The sequence below is a fragment of the Lactuca sativa genome, chromosome 3 (genome assembly GCF_002870075.4).
Source record: "Lactuca sativa cultivar Salinas chromosome 3, Lsat_Salinas_v11, whole genome shotgun sequence".
Classification (NCBI taxonomy): domain Eukaryota; kingdom Viridiplantae; phylum Streptophyta; class Magnoliopsida; order Asterales; family Asteraceae; genus Lactuca; species Lactuca sativa.
In genome coordinates, this window is record NC_056625.2 from 149,365,383 (window position 1) to 149,387,906 (window position 22,524).

A 22,524-nucleotide genomic window follows, 5' to 3' on the forward strand; every position below is an offset into this window, starting at 1 on the left:
CTTACCCTAGGAAACCTCTGACTCCACCCAAACCGGTGCTCAGCTGCTGAAGGTCTCATTGTAATGCCAATTAGCCATTACCTGAGTACAATCACATGCAACGAGGCTCAGATAATCCTGCGAGTAAGGGATTCATCCCTACAACGGTTAGGACTCAAATAAGAGCTACGCCATAGGGTCAAATCCAACACTTTGAGATTATTCAACCCTGATCACATGTGACTTTAACGTATTCACCTAACAGCTAACTCCTATCACTCAAAGCCCACAAAGCACAAAGCAAACATCATTCGGACAAAAGGAAACAATCTCAAGCAACTCTATCCTCATAACAGGAACTGCACTAGCATACAATGCTAAGCTCATACCATCAGGAATAACCTAAACATGCCATCCTACTGCTGTCTACTCAAATCTAGCATGCAACTCTCATAAGCTGAAGCATATAAAGCAGACACATAAGCCATCACTCCTAGATCCTTAGTCCTATTCTAGCGTGTTGTTCTACTGAAACTGATAATGTAACATAAGCTTGTATGGATACTTTGGGGAATACTTACTTGAGCTCGGCCGGTCGCGTACATCACACACTTGTTCTTCCTAAAACAAAACCTCTTCTGTTTTATTCTTTAGAAAACTATTTCCTTATAAAATATTTTAATCCCACAGTTTGAGTCCAGACGCCCCCGAAGGTGTGTCCTAATCCCTCAAACCAGGGCTCTGATACCAACTTGTAACGACCTAAATTTCACGTCCAAAAATTTCATTTAAATTAAGTAGTTTGTAAAACATTTGTAGTAAACGTCATACAATCATATCATTTCAATAAACATATCTCGTGTCTAAATACCCAAAACATGAAAATAGTAATAATATCAGAGTACAATCCCAGAATATCTCATAATACGGAAAACCAATGTGTGTGTGTATGATGTGCCGCTACCGCGCCGACTCCTTCCCCTTTGCTGAAGAGGTACCTGAAACAAAACTGAAAACTGTAAGCGCGAAGCTTAGTGAGTTCCCCCATCGTACCACATACCATACAATCATATCACATACATACTGCCAGGCATTTCTGGGGTGCCCGACCTACCCGGTACGGCCATTCTCGGGTGCCGACCTACCCGTACGGCCATTCTAGGGTGCCGTCCTTCCCGTGTCAAGCCATTCTGGGGTGCTGACCTACCCGTGTCGAACCATTCTGGGGTGCTGACTACCCATCGGTCCTAACAACCGAACCTCGGGGACTGGTCCCCTCCTACTACCTCTATCGCATATAACATAACAAGCCAGCATGCAAACATATCATCACATACTGTTAGACGTATTTGGGGTGTCTGACTACCCTTCGGTCCTAACAACCGAACTCTACTACTATCACATACAACATATCATGCTAGCATATAACATATCAGGTAGTAGCAAGCCTTGATGATATCACTAAGACAATCATCTAACATATGAACCCTACTGGTGGGCCGGCATTGTGGCCGTAGACCCACCGCTACTGGAAGGTAAGTCACCTCGTAGTAGCTGCCATACTGTGCGAGAATCCTCCGACCACTGTTGCTGCTGCTCCGGAAATCCTCTGGCTAAAATTCTTACAAACAATTAGTCAGAAACTGACATCTACTCTTAGGGTAAAATGACCATTTTAGCCCTTGACCAAGTCAAAGGCAAAGTCAACTTCTAGTTGACCTGACTCGCCGAGATGGCTCGCCAACCCGCCGAGTCCCTATCCTTCCATTAGACCTCATACCCGTCTCTACTCGTCGAGTTAGGCGATGACTCGACGAGTTTTCCTTCTAAATGAACACCGATTGAATCCTCATCTGACTTGCCGAGTTGTATGAACAAATCGTCGAGTTCATCACCAACGGATACTCATGTCCTGCCTTGACTCGCCGAGTTGTATGAACGACTCGTTGAGTTACTCCTCATCCTATGAACACGTTCTGTCATCGAATCGCCGAGTTGATGAACAACTCGCCGAGTTCTATGAAGATTGCCTTGCACTCGCCGAGTCCGTTCATGCACTTGCCGAGTACCATGAATTTCCAGAACAATTTGCTTAGTCCAGAACGTTGGGTCACTCCCCGGGACTCCCTAAAACCCTTCCACACTCATCTGGTCCTTTTGACCCTCACTGATATGGGACCAAAACCCTTCGACTCGCCGAGTCCAGGAATGGACTCGCCGAGTTGGTTACATCCCCTCCTTAAAACTTCGATTTATGATGTACAACACTTGACCAAAGGATAGATCTAGGCCCCTAAACTCGATCTAGCACGTAAAGTTACAAACTTTACGTGCATGCATGGGACTTTTGAGCTTAAAAGGCTCTAAAATGGTTCTTTTGTTGCATGGGGCCTTCCTTGAGTGCAAAAGCAACTCAAATTTGTCTTGTGACTCCAATAATGACATGATACAGAAGCTCAAACCCCCAACCATGTTTGCAAACATGGTTGGCCACCAAAATGGCTTATAAAAGCCCTAAATCACCCCAAAGAGGGATCTAACAAATCAATGAGCAAGGTTCAGACTTTATACCTTCTGTAGACTGCAAATGGTGAACCAAACTCGAATCCTTCCGTCTCCTCTTGATCCTCCTATGCTCTTCCTTCTTCCTTGAGGTCAAAACTCACAAGAATCACTCAAAAGCCTTGGATTTCCTAAAAAACGGCCAGGGTTTGCTATGAGAAGTGTTTGGGAGCATAAAGGGGGAATGGAGGTTGCATAAGGTCGTTTAAATAGGGTGCAAACCCCTCGATTAGGGTTTTTGTCCAAACAGCGGCTATTCGCCGAGTCCGGGACCCGACTCGCCGAGTCCGCAGCTTAAACTCTACGCCTCATCCCGCTTCTACTTGGCGAGTCAGTCCTTCGACTCACATAGTCCAAAAATAAATGAAGATTTAATAACAGAATACGTACCAAGAACCAGATGCTACAAATCTCCCCCACTTATTTTAGACTTCGTCCTCGAAGTCTGTTGCTCGATCCTGAAACAGCTCGGGGTAGTGCTCCATCATCTCATCCACCGGCTCCCAAGTCCACTCCCACCCCTTCCGGTGCTGCCATTGCACCTTCACGAGTTCTACTCTTTTGTTCCTCAGATCCTTCGACTTTCGGTCAAGGATCGCTACAAGCCGCTCGATGTAATTCAGGCTACCATCAACTTGAATGTCCTCCAAGGGCACCACCGTTGTATCTTCCACTAGGCACTTCCGTAGCTAAGAGACGTGGAAAGTGCTGTTACTAACATCAAATCATAAAACATATAATCAAACACATGTGAAGCCAAATTCTTTATTGCAACAATTACCAACAATATTCAATATACCTCATAAGCTTGGGATTATGAACATTTAATATTTGATTACACTCATTTTGATTTAACTACAATCAATTAATTGCATGTTACTAACATCAAATCATAAAACATATACGAATTTTACAATTTGATTAACTAGATTGATAAAAACCCTAATTCATTGATCAAGTGAAAAAGAGAATAAACCAAACACATGATTAAGATTAAATCAAAGGTTACTAGATGTTAAACACAAATCAAGTTCAAGTTACAACCTAACAACACATACTTAAGAATTCAGATTCGGAAATGATAATGAAATCAACCACACATGTCTAGGTTAATCTATAAATCAAACAAGTTTAAACTTCAAATTGACTTACAAAAAGGAAATTAAAGTGTTTCCAAGTGTTAATCTACTTCCAAAAGCTCTGAAAATCGCCTTCTCTCTGCCCAAAATCCGACTTAACTCCCAACAAAACTGATTGTCTGAATTATATGAGAGTAAAACTACTTTAAAAATTGTCGAGACGTTTACACGGCCCGTGTAAATTAAAGGGTGCCATTTACACGACCGTGTAAACTATAAGCTATCATTTACACGGCCGTGTAAACTCCTGTGAAGCCAAATTCTTTATTTCTTCATTCTCTCTCTTCAATGCTCCAAAACTTCTGAAACTTTGTCTCCAACTCTTTTTAACTTCCTCTATCAAAATCCAACCTTCAAAAGTCCCTGAAATATCATAAAAGTGTGTGAATGAAATTGCATCATGAAAAATCCAGAAAAATATGCAAAATGCATGAGTTTAAACCTTAATGCAATACACTTTTATGAACTAAAACTACAAAATGAATGCATGAAATGCACCTAACAAATCTCCCCAAGCTTGAACCGTTCTTGTCCTCAAGAAAGAACAAGAAGATTTAAACTGGAGAAAATAAAATAGAATAAAAGAAAAGAAAATTAAAGTTAAAACTATTTGAAACTCAATGCATGAAATCAAAACAATCATGAAAAGATCCAACCCAATTACCTTGTTTTGTACCATAGTTGAGAATGTACTTGTCATGCCTTGAGTCAACTTGGCTTTCGTGTCAAAATATTATATGATAATAGAAATAAAACTTTGACCACTCCCTAATACAACTCAACAGAATCAAAGATCACATCATTTATTCCCTTTCAATATCATCAAGTCAATTCTTGGAACAAATTATGGTCTTACTCTCGTGAAATTATATGCGACAAAACATGCTCAACCATCTTTGTTTCATAAAATATAACAATGTCCGATTCCAGCTATTTGTTGGTCAACAACAATCTTTTTCTGAAAAATCTTTTCTAAAAATTCCCTAATATTTATCCAGATTGGTTACAAACTTCAAACCACTTACACAGTCAAAGTAATTAATATTCGGTCCAATGTCATAAGTTCAAATCCAAGTCCAAGGGAATCTTTTGACATCCAAGTATTTTTCATAAACACAATATTCAATTAAACTAATACAAACTTCTTTTATATATATATATATATATATATATATATATATATATATATATATATATATATATATATATATATATATATATATATATATATATATATATATAAAGCTCATGACTTTCTTTGAAATCCGTGTAACGGGCTTCCAACCAACACATCCAAATCAAATGACCTTAGTATGCTAGATTTAAAGAGATCCCTCGGGTTTACTTGCCCGAATCTCAAAGACCACAGATTAGCTTTATTTGCTATTATTAAGTTCATGATTTTCTATGGAACCCATGTAACAAATTTTCAACTCAAACAGTCCCAAACAACTTAGCTTTAGGCGATCAGGTGTAAAACACCCCTGTAGTTTACTTGTTCGAATCCCAAAGGTCACATATTAACTTAATAATAGTTTTATTTTATTTATTTATTTATTTATTTTAATAAGTAAAACATATACAAATAACTAAGTTAACACATAACACTCCACTCTTATTAATTTATTTATTTATTTGACCAATTTCTTTATATTTTCGTCCTTGACTTTTCTATTGTGAGACATCTCACGGATTTCTCACGGTTTATACTAAAACATATTTATTCCAAGTGACATTGTTATGAAAAATGTCTATTGGTATTATGTTTGTTGGGCCATGCCAATGTCCGAGAAAGGGAAAGGATTTACAACCTTCTCTAATACCATAAATGGTGATTATCATTGTGAAGATGAAGAATGTCATTGTGCATGTTTAACTCATTCAACAATGTAGACCTAGATCATTCAAACTTTTATTATATTGGATAATTTCCACCTTCAATGTTTAATTATATTTTCAAAGTTGTACATAATTATGAAAAATTCAGAAAAAGGACTCGAAAGGTGTAGTCAAATAATTATGCCAAAACATGTTTTGGTGGTAGAGACGTGAAAAAAAAAACTTAGATTGCTGATATTAAAAAAGAAACAAAACTACCCAAAATTAATATAAGATGCCAATGTAAAAATATAATAAACATTAAACATTTTTGTTTTTGTTCAAAAATATTTGATATTATATTTATTTATTTTAGAATAATTTTAGCTATACTATTTCATAGAATTTTTTAGATTATACGAGTTTGATTTTTTTGCAAGTATCCAAACACACATACCACATTATTTTGGTGGTGCGGTTTTATAAATTTATTAAATCGTATTACGTGGTATGGTTTGTGTTTTTTATTAACAAATTAGACTGTGAACGCCTCTAACAGACATTACATGATAGTTTTCTACTTATTAATAATCTAAAATTATTGACACCTACAAATCTTAGCTATATAATAAATTTTTTATAAGCATCATGATTGAGTTGCTAGATCTTTTTTCAAATTTTGAAGTTCACCTACGATCTCACCCCTAGAAGCACACATCTAACAATTTATTTCTATTACAAAAGACCACTTAATTCATGAATTATTTGAAAATTTTAAGAAGTTTACCAATTTGAAATGTCTATACCTAATTGAAGCCATCGTCCACGTTCTATATCTTTGCCACCCAAACTTCATGTTGATTCTTTAATGAGAAGTCAAAATCTGTCATCATGTTCTTGTCTCTCATCTACTTAAGATTAGGCGAAGAAGACGATGACGTTGTTTCATCAAAATTTTCAATTTTAGACTAAAATGACTGAAACGAATATTGTGATTAGTTGGTTTGGACTCAAAACAAGCATAGAAATTGATCGAAGATTGATGCATTGCTATTTGCTAATCTTGCTAAAGTTCACTAAATTTACGTATTTTTCAAGAATTATCTGCTAAGTTTAAAAATTATTAAATAAAACATAAATTTGTTAGTTTGTGAAATATACAAATGGGACCACTCATTAACCAATTTCATGAATTCACAGCGTGTTTTTACATTTGTGGTATAACTTGAAAGTGTAAGGTTGTTGGGTAATGTTTACGTTCCAAAAAATTTTAACTTCGATATTAGCAAACCACCTAATCTCTTCCATATTAACCAATTATTATATTATTTTAATAAACCAATTAATAAACCAATCATTCATTTTCATTATAATGTAATAAACCATATGATTTAATATTTTATTACGTTCATAAAATAAAATTAGTATCTAAACTATTAGAAAAACAAAAAGAATTTAATATTTACTTGAGAAAGGCAAAAAAGAAATAAAGAAAAGCTATAAAAAAACTAGTTGAAGTTGAACTAAACCTTTAATTTTATACATTTTAATATATAAAAAGATTCCTTTCCTTAAGCTGTTTACCACGTTGCCATGTAGAGAAGCTCAAGAACACAGAGTGTAATCAATTCCACCCCTCACATCTCGCTACCCGTTGCTTCTTCCATTTATTGCGATAGGTTTGCATTTATTAAGATTCAGAGGAATCCCATTACCCATTTGCTTTAATTACGACAGGTTTCCCTTTGGGTCTCTTTTAGGGTTTTTATCCAAGGAATCATTGCTTTCAGTAATCTCTTTACGCTCTGTAACTTTCTCCTTTGATTTCGAGTCTGATGAATGTGTGTGTGTGTGTTGTTGTTTTGAATTTTGTATCCTTCTGTATTAAGGAAACTGGAAACCCTTTTTGTGAGAGTTGGTTCTCTTATAACTTTGCGTTTGTGTAGTTTGAATCAAAGGTTTTGATTCTGAAAATGCTTCAAAATTGAGTGCTTTTGCTTTATTGAATCTAGGGTTCCGACCTTTTTTTTGTGCTTTTGGGGGAGAAGTTAGATGGGATGAACTCATAAACTCACAATCAAACAAAATCACTCGAAACACATTCTTCTTCTCGATCGTTTTTTTTTTTCAAAAATTGTGCCCCTTCAATGCATATTTCACTGTGGAAACCCATTATATCTCATTGTGCTTCTCTAATTTCCGACAAAAAGAGCAGAAGGAAATATGGGTCTGATCACACCGATGAAGAAATTAAACGAAACCCATCTGTTCTTCGAAAATTGCAGGAGAATAAGCTTCGAGAAGCGCTTGAACAAGCTTCTGAAGATGGGTGTCTTGTTAAATCCCAAAATATGGATTTCTCCGAGCCAATCGATAAAGAAGAAAAGGGTTTGGGAAGATCGAGATCACTCGCTAGGCTACAAGCTCAAAAGGAATTTCTAAAAGCAACTTCGTTAGCTGCAGATAGAACATTTGAAGACGAAGATTCAATTCCTGAATTCGATGAAGCTTTCTCAAAGTTCCTGACAATGTACCCGAAGTACAAATCATCTGAGAAAATCGATCAGTTGAGGGTAAACGAGTACTCACATTTGACAGATACAATATCAAAGGTATGTCTCGATTACTGTGGATTTGGGTTGTTTTCGTTTCTTCAAACTGTTAACTACTGGGAATCTTCCACAATCACTCTATCTGAAATCACTGCACATTTGAGCAATCATGCTCTATACGGTGGTGGAGAAAAAGGAACTGTCGAATACGATATAAAAACCAGAATCATGGATTATTTAAACATCCCGGAGAACGAATATGGCCTTGTGTTCACAGTTAGCAGAGGTTCAGCGTTCAAACTTCTAGCAGAATCATACCCATTTCACACCAACAAAAAGCTTCTAACAATGTTCGATCATGAAAGCCAATCTGTAAATTGGATGGCTCAAAGCGCGAAAGAAAAAGGTGCAAAGGTTCATAGCGCATGGTTCAAATGGCCGACATTGAAGCCATGTTCAACCCATCTCAGAAAACAAATCGTCAACAAAAAAAGAAGGAAGAAAGATTCATCCACTGGTCTCTTCGTTTTTCCTGTTCAATCTCGAGTCACCGGAGCTAAATACTCGTATCAATGGATGGCGTTAGCTCAACAAAACAACTGGCATGTTTTACTTGACGCTGGAGCTTTGGGTCCGAAAGATATGGATTCTCTAGGGTTATCACTATTTCGACCCGATTTCATCATCACTTCTTTTTACAGAGTTTTCGGGTACGACCCGACTGGATTCGGGTGTCTTCTCATCAAGAAATCAGTCATCGGAAGTCTTCAAAATCCGGCAGGACACGCCGGATCTGGGATAGTCAAGATCAGTCCGGTGTTTCCTTTATATTTGAGCGACTCCATTGATATAACTCCAGGGTTGTCTGGTATCATCGGAGAAGATGAAGTCGCCGGAAAAAGTGAATGCTTACCTGAAACTCACGCCGGAGCTCTCCTACCTGCTTTTTCCGGCGCGTACACTCCTTCTCAGGTAAGAGACGTATTCGAAACCGAAATGGATCTGGATCATGATCATGAACATGGTAATAGCCCTATTTTTGAAAGCTTTTCTGTTGGTGAAGTTATGAAAAGCCCTATTTTTAGTGAAGACGAATCATCTGAAAATTCAATGTGGATTGATTTGGGCCAAAGCCCATTGGGCTCACAATCCGAAATCATAAACTCCCCTTTACCTCCTCCTGTTTTATCATTCGATGCAGCAGTTCATAACGTGAAAAAAACCGAGAATTTTCAAGAAAAAATTCACGAAAATGGAAGAAAACCCGATTGTGGGGAGATTCAAGAAGAACCCGAAACAAAAAAACCGAAAGAAAGCGCAATCATAACAAGAGAAACAGAAAACGAATTCAGGTTATTAGGAAGATTCGAAACGAGTAAAAGGGTATCATTTGGATTCGAAGACAACAACAACAATGAATTGAGTAAAGATTTTGAAGAATATTTTGAAGATCAAGAATCAGAAAGAAGGGAACCCGAAATAAGTTGTAGGCATCTTGATCATGTGAACATGTCGGGTTTAAACAAGACGACTTTTAGGCTTCGGTTTTTGGTGAATTGGCTTGTGACTTCTTTACTTCAATTGAGATTATCATCAAATGGGGAAAAGGAAAAAGATAAAGGTGATTCTGTTCCACTTGTTCATATTTATGGTCCTAAAATTAAGTATGAAAGAGGTGGATCAGTGGCATTTAATGTTAGGGACAGAAATGGAGGATTAATTAGTCCAGAAATTGTTCAAAAGTTAGCGGAATCAAATGGGATTTCTCTTGGGATTGGGATTCTTTGTCATGCGAGGGTTATACAAAGCAATAAACAGAATCTTGCAATTGATACGAGTGTTTGTAAGCCGATGAATGATGGTGGTGGTGGTGGAGGTGGCGGCGGCAGTGGTGGTGGTGGGTTTGTTAGGGCGGAGGTGGTGACTGCTTCACTTGGGTTTTTGACGAATTTCGAAGATGTGTATAAATTGTGGGTGTTTGTGGCAAAGTTTCTTGATCCATGTTTTGTTGGAGAATATGAAGGTGGAGGAAAGGAAATTGGGTGAGTTTTTGTATTGTGGTAATTTTTTTTTTGGGGGGGTTTTATATGGAGATAGATGATGACCATATGGGGTGGATTTGAATCTAGTGCAAGTGTTTGTATTTTATGAAATCTTGCTTTTGATTTGAGAAGTTTATGGTTTAGTATGTTGGAAGCTTTGGTGTTTTTTCAATATATGTTATTGTTGATCTTCTTTATATTAGTTGGTGAATACTTGATAACATGACAAAAATAGCCATATTTTCTAGGGTTAATAGCTAAAATCATTATATTTTGTCATTTTTTTCCGGTTTAATCAACTAACATTTCATTTGTGTGGTTAAATTGAACATAAACATATAATGTTTTTTTTCGTAATTAAAAAACACCCATAAAGGGGTGGTTAAATTGAACTAAAATCATTACCAAATTTCAATTTTTGCTAACAAAAACACCAAATTTCAGTTTTTTCATAATAATTAAAATCATTACCAAATTTCAGTTTTTGGTAACAAAAACACCCATAAATGGGTGGTTAAATTGAACTTTTGGAAAAAAAAAAAATATCGCTTTACCAAATTTCGTAATTAAAACCAACTCTTATAGGTAAGGCCATCCAAAATCGCTTTACTAAAAATTGGTGGTTTTTATGGAATTTATTAAAAAAAATAAGTGGTTAAACCGAAATTTTTGAAAAATATGATGTTTTTCCAATTAGTGTTATTTTCTAATCATTTTATTATAACCATTAATTAAAAAATTCCATTCTTAACCGATGAAATCGCCTAGGTAATTTGGACTGGTCTGCGATTTCAGTTATTAGCCCAAGATATCTATAAAAATAAATGTTTTGCCTTATTTTTCAACAAACCCCTCATATTATACCAACTTTGGCACATTTATCTTGTTTGTCGGTTTTCTCTTTGTAAAAGCATATTTCTTTTGTCAAAAAAAGCTCACATTTACTTGAGTTTCAATGATGTAAGGTAAAAAAAAACGGTTTTTTATTTTTCTTTAAGGTGGTATTCTTTCTATTATTATTGACTTGAGTGAAAAACCATCTTTCAAATGATGATATACACCTCCTCATCGACTAAAGATGAAGCTTTTCTCATAAGTTCTCTTTAGAATTGTGTTGGATCAACATCATTTTCAGCCCACCTATTGAAAATCAAAGGACTATATTTAGTTTAGTCCAATGTTTACTATTCACAAATTTATAGTTGTGAGCTCTAAAACTGCTTAATATGACAATGGAATTGAAAAAATCATGATTATGAAAAACAGATGAAAAAAACTCACCTTTAAGTAATTTTTGGGTAGTTCAATCTAGCCACCAACATCAGTAACTTTTTCCTGCATAAAAAATTGAAAAAATCATGAATATGAAACAAAAGTTAAGGTAGACAAATTATCTTACATGTTCAACCACACAAACTAATTAAGGATGTGATGAGATCCCATAAAATGCAACTACGAAGATAAACATCATAAGAATAAGACACTTCTACTAAACCCTAAAAGACATAAATATCCTTGCTAGTCAGTCAAATACTAACTAGTTTTAAGAGTAATATTTGCAAAACCAACCGATTAACACAAGAAAGACTTTATATATCAATACCTGAAACATAAGTTAACAAAAGAGAATAAATCAGTTTTTTGACATCAATACCCTTCTAAGATCTTAAAATAAAGCTGATAATTAGCAAAAGAATGATCAAAAAGATCTTGCTTCCATTTTTTTTATCTCTTGATAAAGTGATCTGAATGGAAGATATACCTTTAAGTTGATTGTTCAGGCTTTAAACTTGGATAATTTTACCATCATCTCTTCCTTGAGATTTTCTGAACTTTTAAATTCAACATAGCAAATGGTGGTAAATACTTGATCAATTCATAAATCAGGGCTAATAATCAGTTAGGTGTGACCAAAAAGGAAATTTTTGTCTTAATTATCTTTCTACTGGTGGTGTAGCCTTTTGGTTATTAAGAGCCATGATGAAATCTCTTTAGGTATATTTCTTAATTAAAGGAACATATGGTAAGTAGTTTCTCCTAAAGTTTTTTATATATGTTTTTTTATCACCTTGTTTAAGGCTGACTCATTTGGAAAAAAAAATATTTACTAATGGAAAGTTTGCTCTTAAAAAAGTTGAGATGTAGATCTAACAATAATGAGTTTAGAAATTGTAAAAAAAATGTAAAGCAAAATTTGTTGTATAAGTTGTTTGTGAATAGTCGTGACTAGGGTATGTCCATTAAGTAAGAAATAGAAGCATGGTACTACTTCAGACTGAACTGTTACTCTTCCGTAATTTGAGACTATTATGTGTGCAATTAAACTAAACTATAAGTAGGATATATGCTTAAGTTCATGTATGTGCTTATTTTATCTTTACTTTTTACTGTATGAGTTTAAAGTTTGTCAGCATCCCATGATGCTACGAGTTTTTTTTTATTTATGTTTTTCTTTATTCAGTGTCTAATGCATTCAGTTTTCTTAAATTTATATGAATTACTTAATATGTGTAGGAATTGTTAATAGAGTTAAAACATGTATGTGGAACATATTTTAGAAGGGCTTATTTCCTCTTATATCACTATTGGAAGAAAGGGAAATTTGATATTATGTGAAATTAGCATCTTACTTTCATGGTGTTAACAATATAAGTACAATGCCCGACCAACATGTCAATAATGACAACATACTTAATTGTGTTTGATGTCGGTTACTTGTTTGGATTTTTGACCAATAAAAAGGACAAGTTAGAAAGGTATATACCTACCGTTCACTTCAATCTTTCATTTTGTTTGTGTCCCCATGCATCTTCAGATTTAACAGTCTTGCTGTAAATTTTATTGAAATGGCCATTTTTACCTTATGTCTTTTATTCACAACAGATGCAATAAAAAATCTTTATCGAGAAATAATAAGGCTATTATTGCAAGAAATAGCAACATACTTTCATTCGGTTGTTTATTACATCATTTTACTTTCTAATTAACCACTTTGTTTTTTAGCTAATTGCAAGAAATAATAGTATACTTTATAGTTGTTGTAAGTTATAGCTTCCTGATTTCTTTATTTTATTTTTATTAGAGCTTTGGACTTTCACACATTTTCTTTGACTGTGTATGAGTTGAAGTGTTGTTGGTTGTTGATTGGGCTATGTTATATTTATGATCTAAAAACTTATAATTTTTGTTTGGAAAAATAAGATACTATGGTTAATAACGTTAGTTAATGATTTTTACCTTTTTTTTTTCTAATTATCATAACGTGACAATGGACCAGCAATTTAAAATAATGACTAGATATTGACTTTTTGACAACTAACGTTGACTATTTTCTTTTGAACATTGAACTCATCTAAGAATCAATTCGGGATGTAAACTAACAATAGTTTTTTTTTTTTTTTTTTTTTTTTTTTTTTTTTTTTTTTTTTTTTTTTTTTTTTAACTTAATTTCATTTAATCATGTCTTAATCGATTGCTATACTTTTTATTTTATTGTCTTTTAATGTTTTTTTTCATTGATATGTTGTTTAAGTGGGTAGATTTGTCATTGTACAATGTTAATACGGGACAAATTATAGAATGATGATATAGAAGAAAGTAAAATCAATACCTCTTTTATTACACCGGTTCACCGTCCACCGGACGGGTATAACACATTTTTTACAAATAAGTTTTGTAATTCATACATATTTATATATATAAATATATAAGGCTATACGGAGCGGTACACAACATACTTACTCAAAAAGTATGCCACCTCAGTGCGAAATCAGTTTCACTACATTCTTTTTAATACTTACTCTACTTAGACTACCCCCATCGGTAGTATATGACGAGCCGCTCGCCGTTTTTCCATTAAAAAATTGCAATATTATTGGCGGCCTAGGCCACCCCACTGATCTAAGCTCACAAGGGATCATCAAAATTTCTTTTGCCACGTGTTTAATATTGAATGGTTAGTTATATATTTTTTTGGATAAGTATAATTATCACTAAAAATCCAAACTTATCACAGTAAAAAAAAATTAAAAAAGATATTAAAATTCATGATTTTTTTTCTCTTTAAATAGAATATAATATTGACATAGTTCATATTTCATCTTAACTCTTCATTTCTAGAATTAAATCTCAATAAAAAAAGACTAATGCTATTGAAATTACGTCCGACGATCTCAGAGTCTTTCCCCAGCGGGATCAAACATCATGCAACCTGTTGTCGGCGTTTTTACTACCTCTTTCCTATTATCTATCTGATCGACATTTTCATTGGGTTTGGTGTTTAGACAATGTTGTGATTGGATTCACGATGGATTCCTAACGATAATGATGGTTGGATCAAGAATCGAAAATTTCAAGAGAAGGATAGGGTTCATAGAAATGATCCTCAGTGAACTCGTCGTACTGTAAGTCATGATACACATTCTTTTTAAGTTACTAATTTCTCAGACTCTGTTAGAACTGAAGATTTATGGAGGGCTTGTGCTCGACTGGGAAAAGTTGTGGATGTATTTATCACTAGTAAAAAGTTATGTTTGGGTTTGTTAGATTCTCGGGTTTATGTAATGTTGATCAAATGGTTAAACAATTACATGATGTGTGGTTTGGTTATTATAAAATGTTTGCATCTATTATGTGTTACCAGAAAAAAGAACCCTCTGTTGCTATCCATGCGGTTCACTCCAAAGTTGAGAAGCAAGAAAATTGTAAAAAGTCGTATGCAAGTATGTTGAAAGGAAATTCTAAGGCTGCAAAGGATAAGGAACGGATGGTGGATGTCATTGAAATCGCTTCTGGTGATTTTATTGTAGAAAAAAAACCTAGCACGTCTAGTTAAGGCTAGAGAATTTCATACATTGCCTAACCTCTGTATGTTGTGTCTTGATGAGGGCTTTGATGATTTTGATATTCGATATGTCAGTGGGTTATGGGTGATGTTGGAGTTCAAGACAAAGGAAGCATGTAAAAACTTTATGTTAAATGATGCAATTAATCATTGGGTCATGGAGAAGCGTGCATAGGATAGGAATTTTATTCCTACGGATCGGATTGTATGGGTTGATATTGAAGGAATTACTTTATGTGCTTGGAGCAAGTCCATGTTTAGGAATATTGTGGCCAAATGGTGAACTATTGCTCATCTTGATGATGGGTTAGGTGAAGACATCTACAAGAATCGAGTTTGTATCTTGACTAGTTTTTTTTGGAAGCATTTCAGAGCTGATGTATATTAGAGTGGATGGTGTGGTGTTTCCAATAAGGATCAAAGAAGCTCGCTATTGGAATCCTTCCTTCTCATATGGTCTTTGCAAAAATGAAACGGGTGTAGATAATGTTCAGAATTTAGTTGAAGAGGGTCGAAGAAATTTTTCACTGCATGATCAAGATGAACGTTCAGATGATCCTTTTGGTGTTTATGAAACATTAGAAAAATTGGAAAAAGAAGATTTGATTGTTGAGAAATTAGAAAAACCAAGAAAAGTTCATTGTCAGGGGCATCTTCAAAATTCTGAGGCATGAGAACTTGCTGCATCTGCTCAGTTTTCAATTCAGCAAAATGATGTAAAAAAATTATGCTTTGGTTTAGTAGAATTATGCTCGTCCAGCTGCATCCTCACCTGAACCAGCAGTGTAACAACCCAATTTCCACGTCCAAAAATTTCATTTTAACATCAATACTTAGGAAAACATTTGTAAATAAAACATCGTCTGATCAAATCATTTCCCAATCATATATCGAGTTTGAAAACCAAAATATGAAATCAACCAAATGTCAGAGTACAAATCCCAAAACAATTTCGTAAGGAGGAAAACAGCGGATGTGTATGATGTTCCGCTACCGTGCCAGCTCTTTCCCCTTCGATGAAGAGGTACCTGAAACCAAAACGGAAAACTGTAATCACAAAGCTTAGTGAGTTCCCCCATCGTACCACATACCACAAAATCACATAATATAAGCATATTGTCAGGTATATCTGGGTGCCCGACCTACCCCTTCGGTCCTCTCGACTGGATACTGGCTAACATATCTGGGTGCTGGCCTCCCCTTCGTTCCTATCGACCGGATACAAACTAGCATATCTGGGTGTTGGTCTCCCCTTCGGTCCTCTCGACAGGATACTAGGGACTGTCTCCCTTACTGTCGCTAGCACAATCATATCACACTAGCACATAACATATCAGGTGATAGCAAACCTAGATGAATATCACAGAGACAACCATCTAATCATACAACTCCTACTGATGGGCCGGCATTGTGGCCATAGACCCATCGCTACTGGAAGGTAACTCACCCTGAAGTAGCTACTGATCTGCGTGGAAACTGACTATCTGTTTCCGCTGCTCCGGAAATCCTCCAGCTGTAATTCCCACCAAACACTCAATCAAAACTGCTAACTGTCCTTAGGGTAAAATGACCATCTTACCCCCAACCAAGTCAAAGTCAAGGTCAAAGTCAAAGTCAACTTCCAGTTGACCCGACTCGCCGAGTTGGCTCGCCAACTCGTCGAGTCCCTATCCAGTCGATTAACCTCACTCCCGTCCCTACTCGTCGAGTTAGGCATTGACTCGACAAGTTCTCCTTCTATACAGATATCCAATGGTCCTTCATCCGACTCGCCGAGTTGTATGAACAACTCGTCGAGTTCATCTTCATCCGATGAACACCCTGGTCTGTGACTCGCCGAGTTGTATGAACAACTCGTCAAGTCTGTTCTTGAGGCAACAAGATTGCCTTGGACTCGCCAAGTCAGGACATTGACTCATCGAGTCCCTCCATTCCTGAATTTGGCTTCCGACTCACTGAGTCCATCTATAACTCACTGATCCCACTCGAAATAACCCAAAAAGGGGAAAAATTGGGGACTCGCGACTTGACTCACCGAGTCTGAAGAACGACTCGCCGAGTCGCATGCATGCAATCACTATATACTCGATTTTGCTTGAATCCAGTGCATTCCATCCATAGATATGGGTTCTCAAGGCTCGATTAACACGTAAAGTTTCCAACTTTATGTGTAGATAAACACCAATGAAGGTTTTAAGGCTCAAAATACACTAAAAGAATATATCTAGGGTTTTCATGCAATATGGCTCCATAAAGGCAGTAGATCTGAGCTCTTGAAGCTCAAACCTAGTTAGATTTAAAGGCCATTCCACTCAATAATGATCTCTATATTACAATCAAGCTAGGAAGTGGATAAAGATGGCTTAAATGGGGTTTCTAATAGAAAATCATCATGGCAACAGAAAATATCCGAAATATACCTCAATGAACTTCTAGATTGAATTCTAGATCCTTGCTCTTCTTGTAACGACCGAAAAATTCCAACCAATTTAAATTTTTCAAAAACAACCCGATTCCATTAGAGTTATTACAAAAAGGTTTTCAATACAATTTATTTTAAGTATTCCCAGAATCCCATCACAACATAAACACGAGGAGCGGTACGATCACGCCTTCGCCTTGCCACGGTCTCCTGAAGAACCTGAAAAACATAAAACCACAACTGTAAGCCCAAAAGCTTAGTGAGATATCCCCAAAATACCAACCGCATATACCATACACGCATAACATGCCATAACATATCCGATCACAGAACAGCCATGCACTTCAGGTCTACTGTGTGACTGGTCCGCCGCACCGGCCAACAGTCCACCTAGTCCACCCTCCGAGTCTAGCCATATACCTCGAGTCTGCAGTGTGATTGGTCCGCCCGCACCGGGCCTTCAATCCACCTGGTCCACTCTCCGAATCTAGCCACATACATCGAGTCTGCAGTGTGATTGGTCCGCCCGCACCGGGACTTCAATCCACCTGGTCCACTCTCTGAGTCTACAGTATGACTGGTCCGCCCGCACCGGGCCTTCAGTCGGTCTGGTCCACTCTCCGAGCCTCGGCACGTCTGGTCCGTCCTCTTGGGGCCTACAGCCAATCCGGACCGCTCGCTGGGCCTTCGGGACAACCGGTCCGCCCTGGGTATCTTGGCCTACAGCACAAAGCAGGACCCGCCTCAACCCAACTCCAGTCCAAACAACCATGTGCACATAAACATACAATCATATAAGCATTCATAGTCAACAAGCCGATCAAACAGATCACATAACATATCATCATCCTAACCAGGATATCGACCTAACCGGTCACTAGCATAGCATCACCCTACCTATCAGGGAACCGACCTTACCCAGGTCTCTAACATATACCATCCTAGCTACCAGGATGCAAACATATCAAAGCAATAACATAACAACAATACCCGGATCTCAATCCGATAAAGGGCCGGCCTTGGTGCCTTAGACCCTGTTGATATAGTGAGGATAACTCACCTCGAAACTACCGACTGAACAGATAAGATCCCGCTGCTCCAAACTCCGACACGAACTCCTCCACTGAACAACACCAAAGCACTGAACTCAATAATTACCAAAATACCCTTGGAAGACAACTGGTCAACCCCTGACTGACTCTACTCGCCGAGTCCCCATGCTCAGAAATTCCCCAATCCGCGACTCAACTCGCCGAGTCACCCCGAGACTCGCCGAGTTCAACAACTTTGAGTCCACTCACACACAACTCACCGAGTCATCCCCTTGACTCACCGATTCACGGCTCAACCAGAAAAGATTGGGACTCTTCAACAAGACTCGCCAGGTCCAAGAATAGACTCGTCAAGTCTAAGGCTATCTTCAACCTACTCGCCGAGTTGTTCTTCCAACTCGTCGAGTTCCAGGCCATCTTCATCCAACTCGTCGAGTTCCAGCCTATCTTCAAGCAACTCGCCGAGTCTACCCATGTGACTCGCCGAGTGCCACCGGGTCTGAATCCATACAGAGGCTTTCCAAGCCATGCAGATGATCCAAACCATAGATCTACCCTTCCTAAGGCCACCCATCATGTAAAGTGGCAAACTTTATGTGAATCCAAGGAGATCTAGGCACTTTACACTCTAGGGCTAGGGTTTGGGACAAATTAGCTCCTTCAAACACTCATCAACAGGGACTTTATGACATATAGGACCATCACAAGCTCAGATCTGAAGTAGCATCCGCAGATCCAAGCTTCTATCTCACTTTAGATGCCATACCAACCACCACACATGAACCCATGAAGAAAATAACTTAAGGAAATGGTTCCTTACCCTTGGAATGAGCCCAACCAACTGTAGATTGTTGTTTCCCCCAAGCTTCCTGATACAAGCCTCCAATCTTCAAGCTTAAAGCACCAAATATGCTTCTCTAATCTCTAATTCACTCAACAATGGGGTTTCCTCGCGAAATTAGGGCTTCTGGAACTCAAGGGATGATAAGGAGGCTGGGGAGGAGACATAATGTTCTTTATATAGGGCTCAACTTCCGGATTTAGGGTTTTCTCCACTCAGCACCAACTCGCCGAGTCCACCCATGCTACTCGCCGAGTTGGTCACTTAACACGCGACTAGAGTCGCGACCCTACTCGCCGAGTCCACTCGTGGACTCGCCGAGTCGCTCCTTCCCATTTTACTCTTTTAGCCCTTCAACTTTAGTCTTGTTATTCCGGGATGTTACAATTCTCCCCCACTTACATTAGGCTTCGTCCTCGCAGCCTACAACAACTCAACTCTTAGAAATACTCCTGCCACGCATCACCTGGCATTAACCCAACCAGGTTCCTCAAATCACAACCATAGAACCAGAAACTCACTTTCTCCTTCCTTACGGTGTCCTGACCACCGTCTTGAGCCGGCCACTGGCTTTACCCTCTGATAACTCCACTTAACAACTGAGTACTACTCATGATGCAACACTGCTCCAAATCACAACCATCACTCGACCCATATGAGTTAGAAAATAACCATGCACCACCGGATTCCCGATCCGAGTCCAACTCTAATCATTCTGCTGACAGAAAGACACATTCTTTAGAGCAACTCCCATGAGTTCTCCTCTTGCAATCACATACACATGATGAACTAGCTCAAGCACCCTCAGGTTGGGAAAACCCGATACACTGATGACATCTCCAAACACCCCCCAGGATGAACCACTACTACATACACAATTTCCTGATCAGAATCACACTGAGAGCCCAAGACTCCCTCCCTGCATCCCTTCCGATCCCCTTGGCTCTACACCCGCGGAATTCCTTCCGCGACCTCAGCAGACATCCCAAACTGGATGTGATTCCATGCCACTGCCGCAATCATGCTGCTCAAAGCCCATAATTGGATCACTATAATCATAACTCTGCTCTGCCGCTTTCACTTCCGTGAATTTGCACTTCCTCTCGGAATTACACCCCTCCCTCTTTCCTTTGCCAAGGAAATCCACTTGGCCGCCTTGTCACTCCGACAAGTGCCAGGGTGCTCGCTCAACGCTACACCACTCCTTCATAGTGTGACCGCACACATGCTCTGACTCTGATTGCAGGGACTCTCAAGCCCATGCACAAACTCCACTAATCAAGATCAAAACCCGGGGCCAGACCTTCTAATGCTATCACACTGCAACATACACAATCCATATCCTCAAATCGATCCAACAATACCTGCAGAGTCTTCAGCATGACTGGACCGCCTCACCAGGCCTTCAGCCAATCTGGACCACTCTTAGAACCTTCAGCCAATCTGGACCGCTCTCAGTGCCTTTAGTTTAGCTGGACCGTTCTCTGAGCCTTCGGCCTGACTGGTACGCCTACCGGCCTTCAGTCTATCCGGACCGCTCAACTAGCATTCATCATTCCGAGCTATCTCTCTGGGAAATCCTCCCATGCATACCGTTCTAGCCCTCTAGGGGTTCTGAACTCTATCTCTATCACACATAATCGATCCCGGCCTGATCCCCAGGCCCTCCATAATCAAATGCCCTAGGTCTGTATCCCGCCCCGCATGCCCGACACTTGCTCCTACCAGCCTACACTCTGGGCGGACAGAACACTGCTGAATCCCAACAGCTAAGCACCCTCAAATGCTCATCGATCTTCAGGAGAATTTTCCAATTCTCCCCCACTTGTAGCACTGACTATCAAACACCGGTCGCCATTACCGACCACCCAAACAACCCTGCACAAAACCAACACTTACATGCGGACTGCTTCCCACAAGCATAAACAACCTTAACAAAATCCCATATCAACACTGATTAACCCACTCGAAAGAAACTCAATCCGCAGCTAACCACTCCCCAGAAAGCAGATGCTACCCGGCCTTCAGACCAATGCCAGGTTTCCACTAACAACCCCTCATAAATGATAACCACGAAATTCCCAATACTAACCCATAGCCATGCCATAACCCTCAAAGAACAACGAATACCACACCGAGAACCACACAAAGATACCAGCACATAAACAATACTCCATAATAATCACAAGATAACAAGACATCAAGGAAGAAACATACCTACAGCTGCATCCGACACTGCTCTGACCTCCTCTGCTGTAAGCTGAAAAGCACGACCCTGAACCCTAGGGGCTCCGCTCCACCCTGGCCTCCACCTGTGATCCTCAAAGTGGCCGGTGCTGGAGCCTGCACCGGTCCTGCAGCAAGCTATGGACAGTTGACCCTCAAATGTCCAACCTGATGACAATGGTAACAAATCCTCAAATCCCGAACCGGCGCTGACTGCCGACAATCCCTCGCGTAGTGCCCCTCCTTTCCGCACTTGCGGCATGCACCACCGGACCTACAAACTCTGGTGTGACCCCTCCCACACTTCCCACAAGTGTGGCTGCTCAGATCTCCCACTCTAGCATCAATGGTCTTGGACCGTTTCGGCGCCGGCTGCGACTGCACCGGAGCCTGCCTCAGCTCACGCAACTGCAACTCAATCTATAACTCACGCCGCCTGGCGGCCTCCTGCAACTCCAACAAGGTCTCGCACCTCTACGTAGACACAAACTGTCTGATGTCCCTCTTGAGCATGCTCAGATATCAAGACATCTGAGCCTGCTCCAAAGCGAACTCTGGGCAGAACATCGCCCTCTCAGTGAACATCCTGGTGATCTCAGTCACCGACTCCGAATCCTGCTTCAACTCAAGGAACTCCTGAGCCAATCTCTCCCTCTTAACTTGCGGGACATAATGAGTGCTGAACATCTCTCTGAACTGATCCTATGAAACCGCAGCCCTCTGCGCATCTAAATATGACCCCGTGGTCAACCTCCACCAATCCTTCGCCCCGAGCCTCAACAGGTTCAGAGCACACCTCACCCTCTGATCAGCAGGGCATGAACACGTGAAGAAACACCCTTCCACGTCCGATAACCACCTCATAGCAACAATCGGGTCCTGAACTCCATCGAAGGTGGGAGGCTTCGTATTATTGAAGTCCCGATACTGAAAACCCCGACTAGCTCCTCCCCCTGCCGCTGCTACAGCCACTGTAGCCTCCGCGGCAGCCGTCTCTGTGAGAGCTGCATAGCACTCATCAAAATACTCAACCATGGCGGTCTTGATC

At 39.0% G+C, this 22,524-nt stretch overlaps 1 protein-coding gene across 1 annotated transcript; it reads left to right on the forward strand.

Annotated features, from left to right (window-relative positions):
- The first annotated feature begins 7,049 nt into the window (after positions 1-7,049).
- LOC111877864 (uncharacterized) lies at positions 7,050-10,289 on the forward strand. Its single transcript, XM_023874371.3, has one exon. The coding sequence runs from the start codon at positions 7,646-7,648 to the stop codon at positions 10,094-10,096; it is 2,451 nt and encodes an 816-aa protein (XP_023730139.1). The 5' UTR covers positions 7,050-7,645; the 3' UTR covers positions 10,097-10,289.
- The last annotated feature ends 12,235 nt before the right edge of the window (positions 10,290-22,524 follow it).

What these genes read in the sequence shown, in the direction of transcription:
- LOC111877864 (XM_023874371.3), top strand. Translation starts at nt 7,646, where the DNA reads ATGCATATTTCACTGTGGAAACCCATTATATCTCATTGTGCTTCTCTA.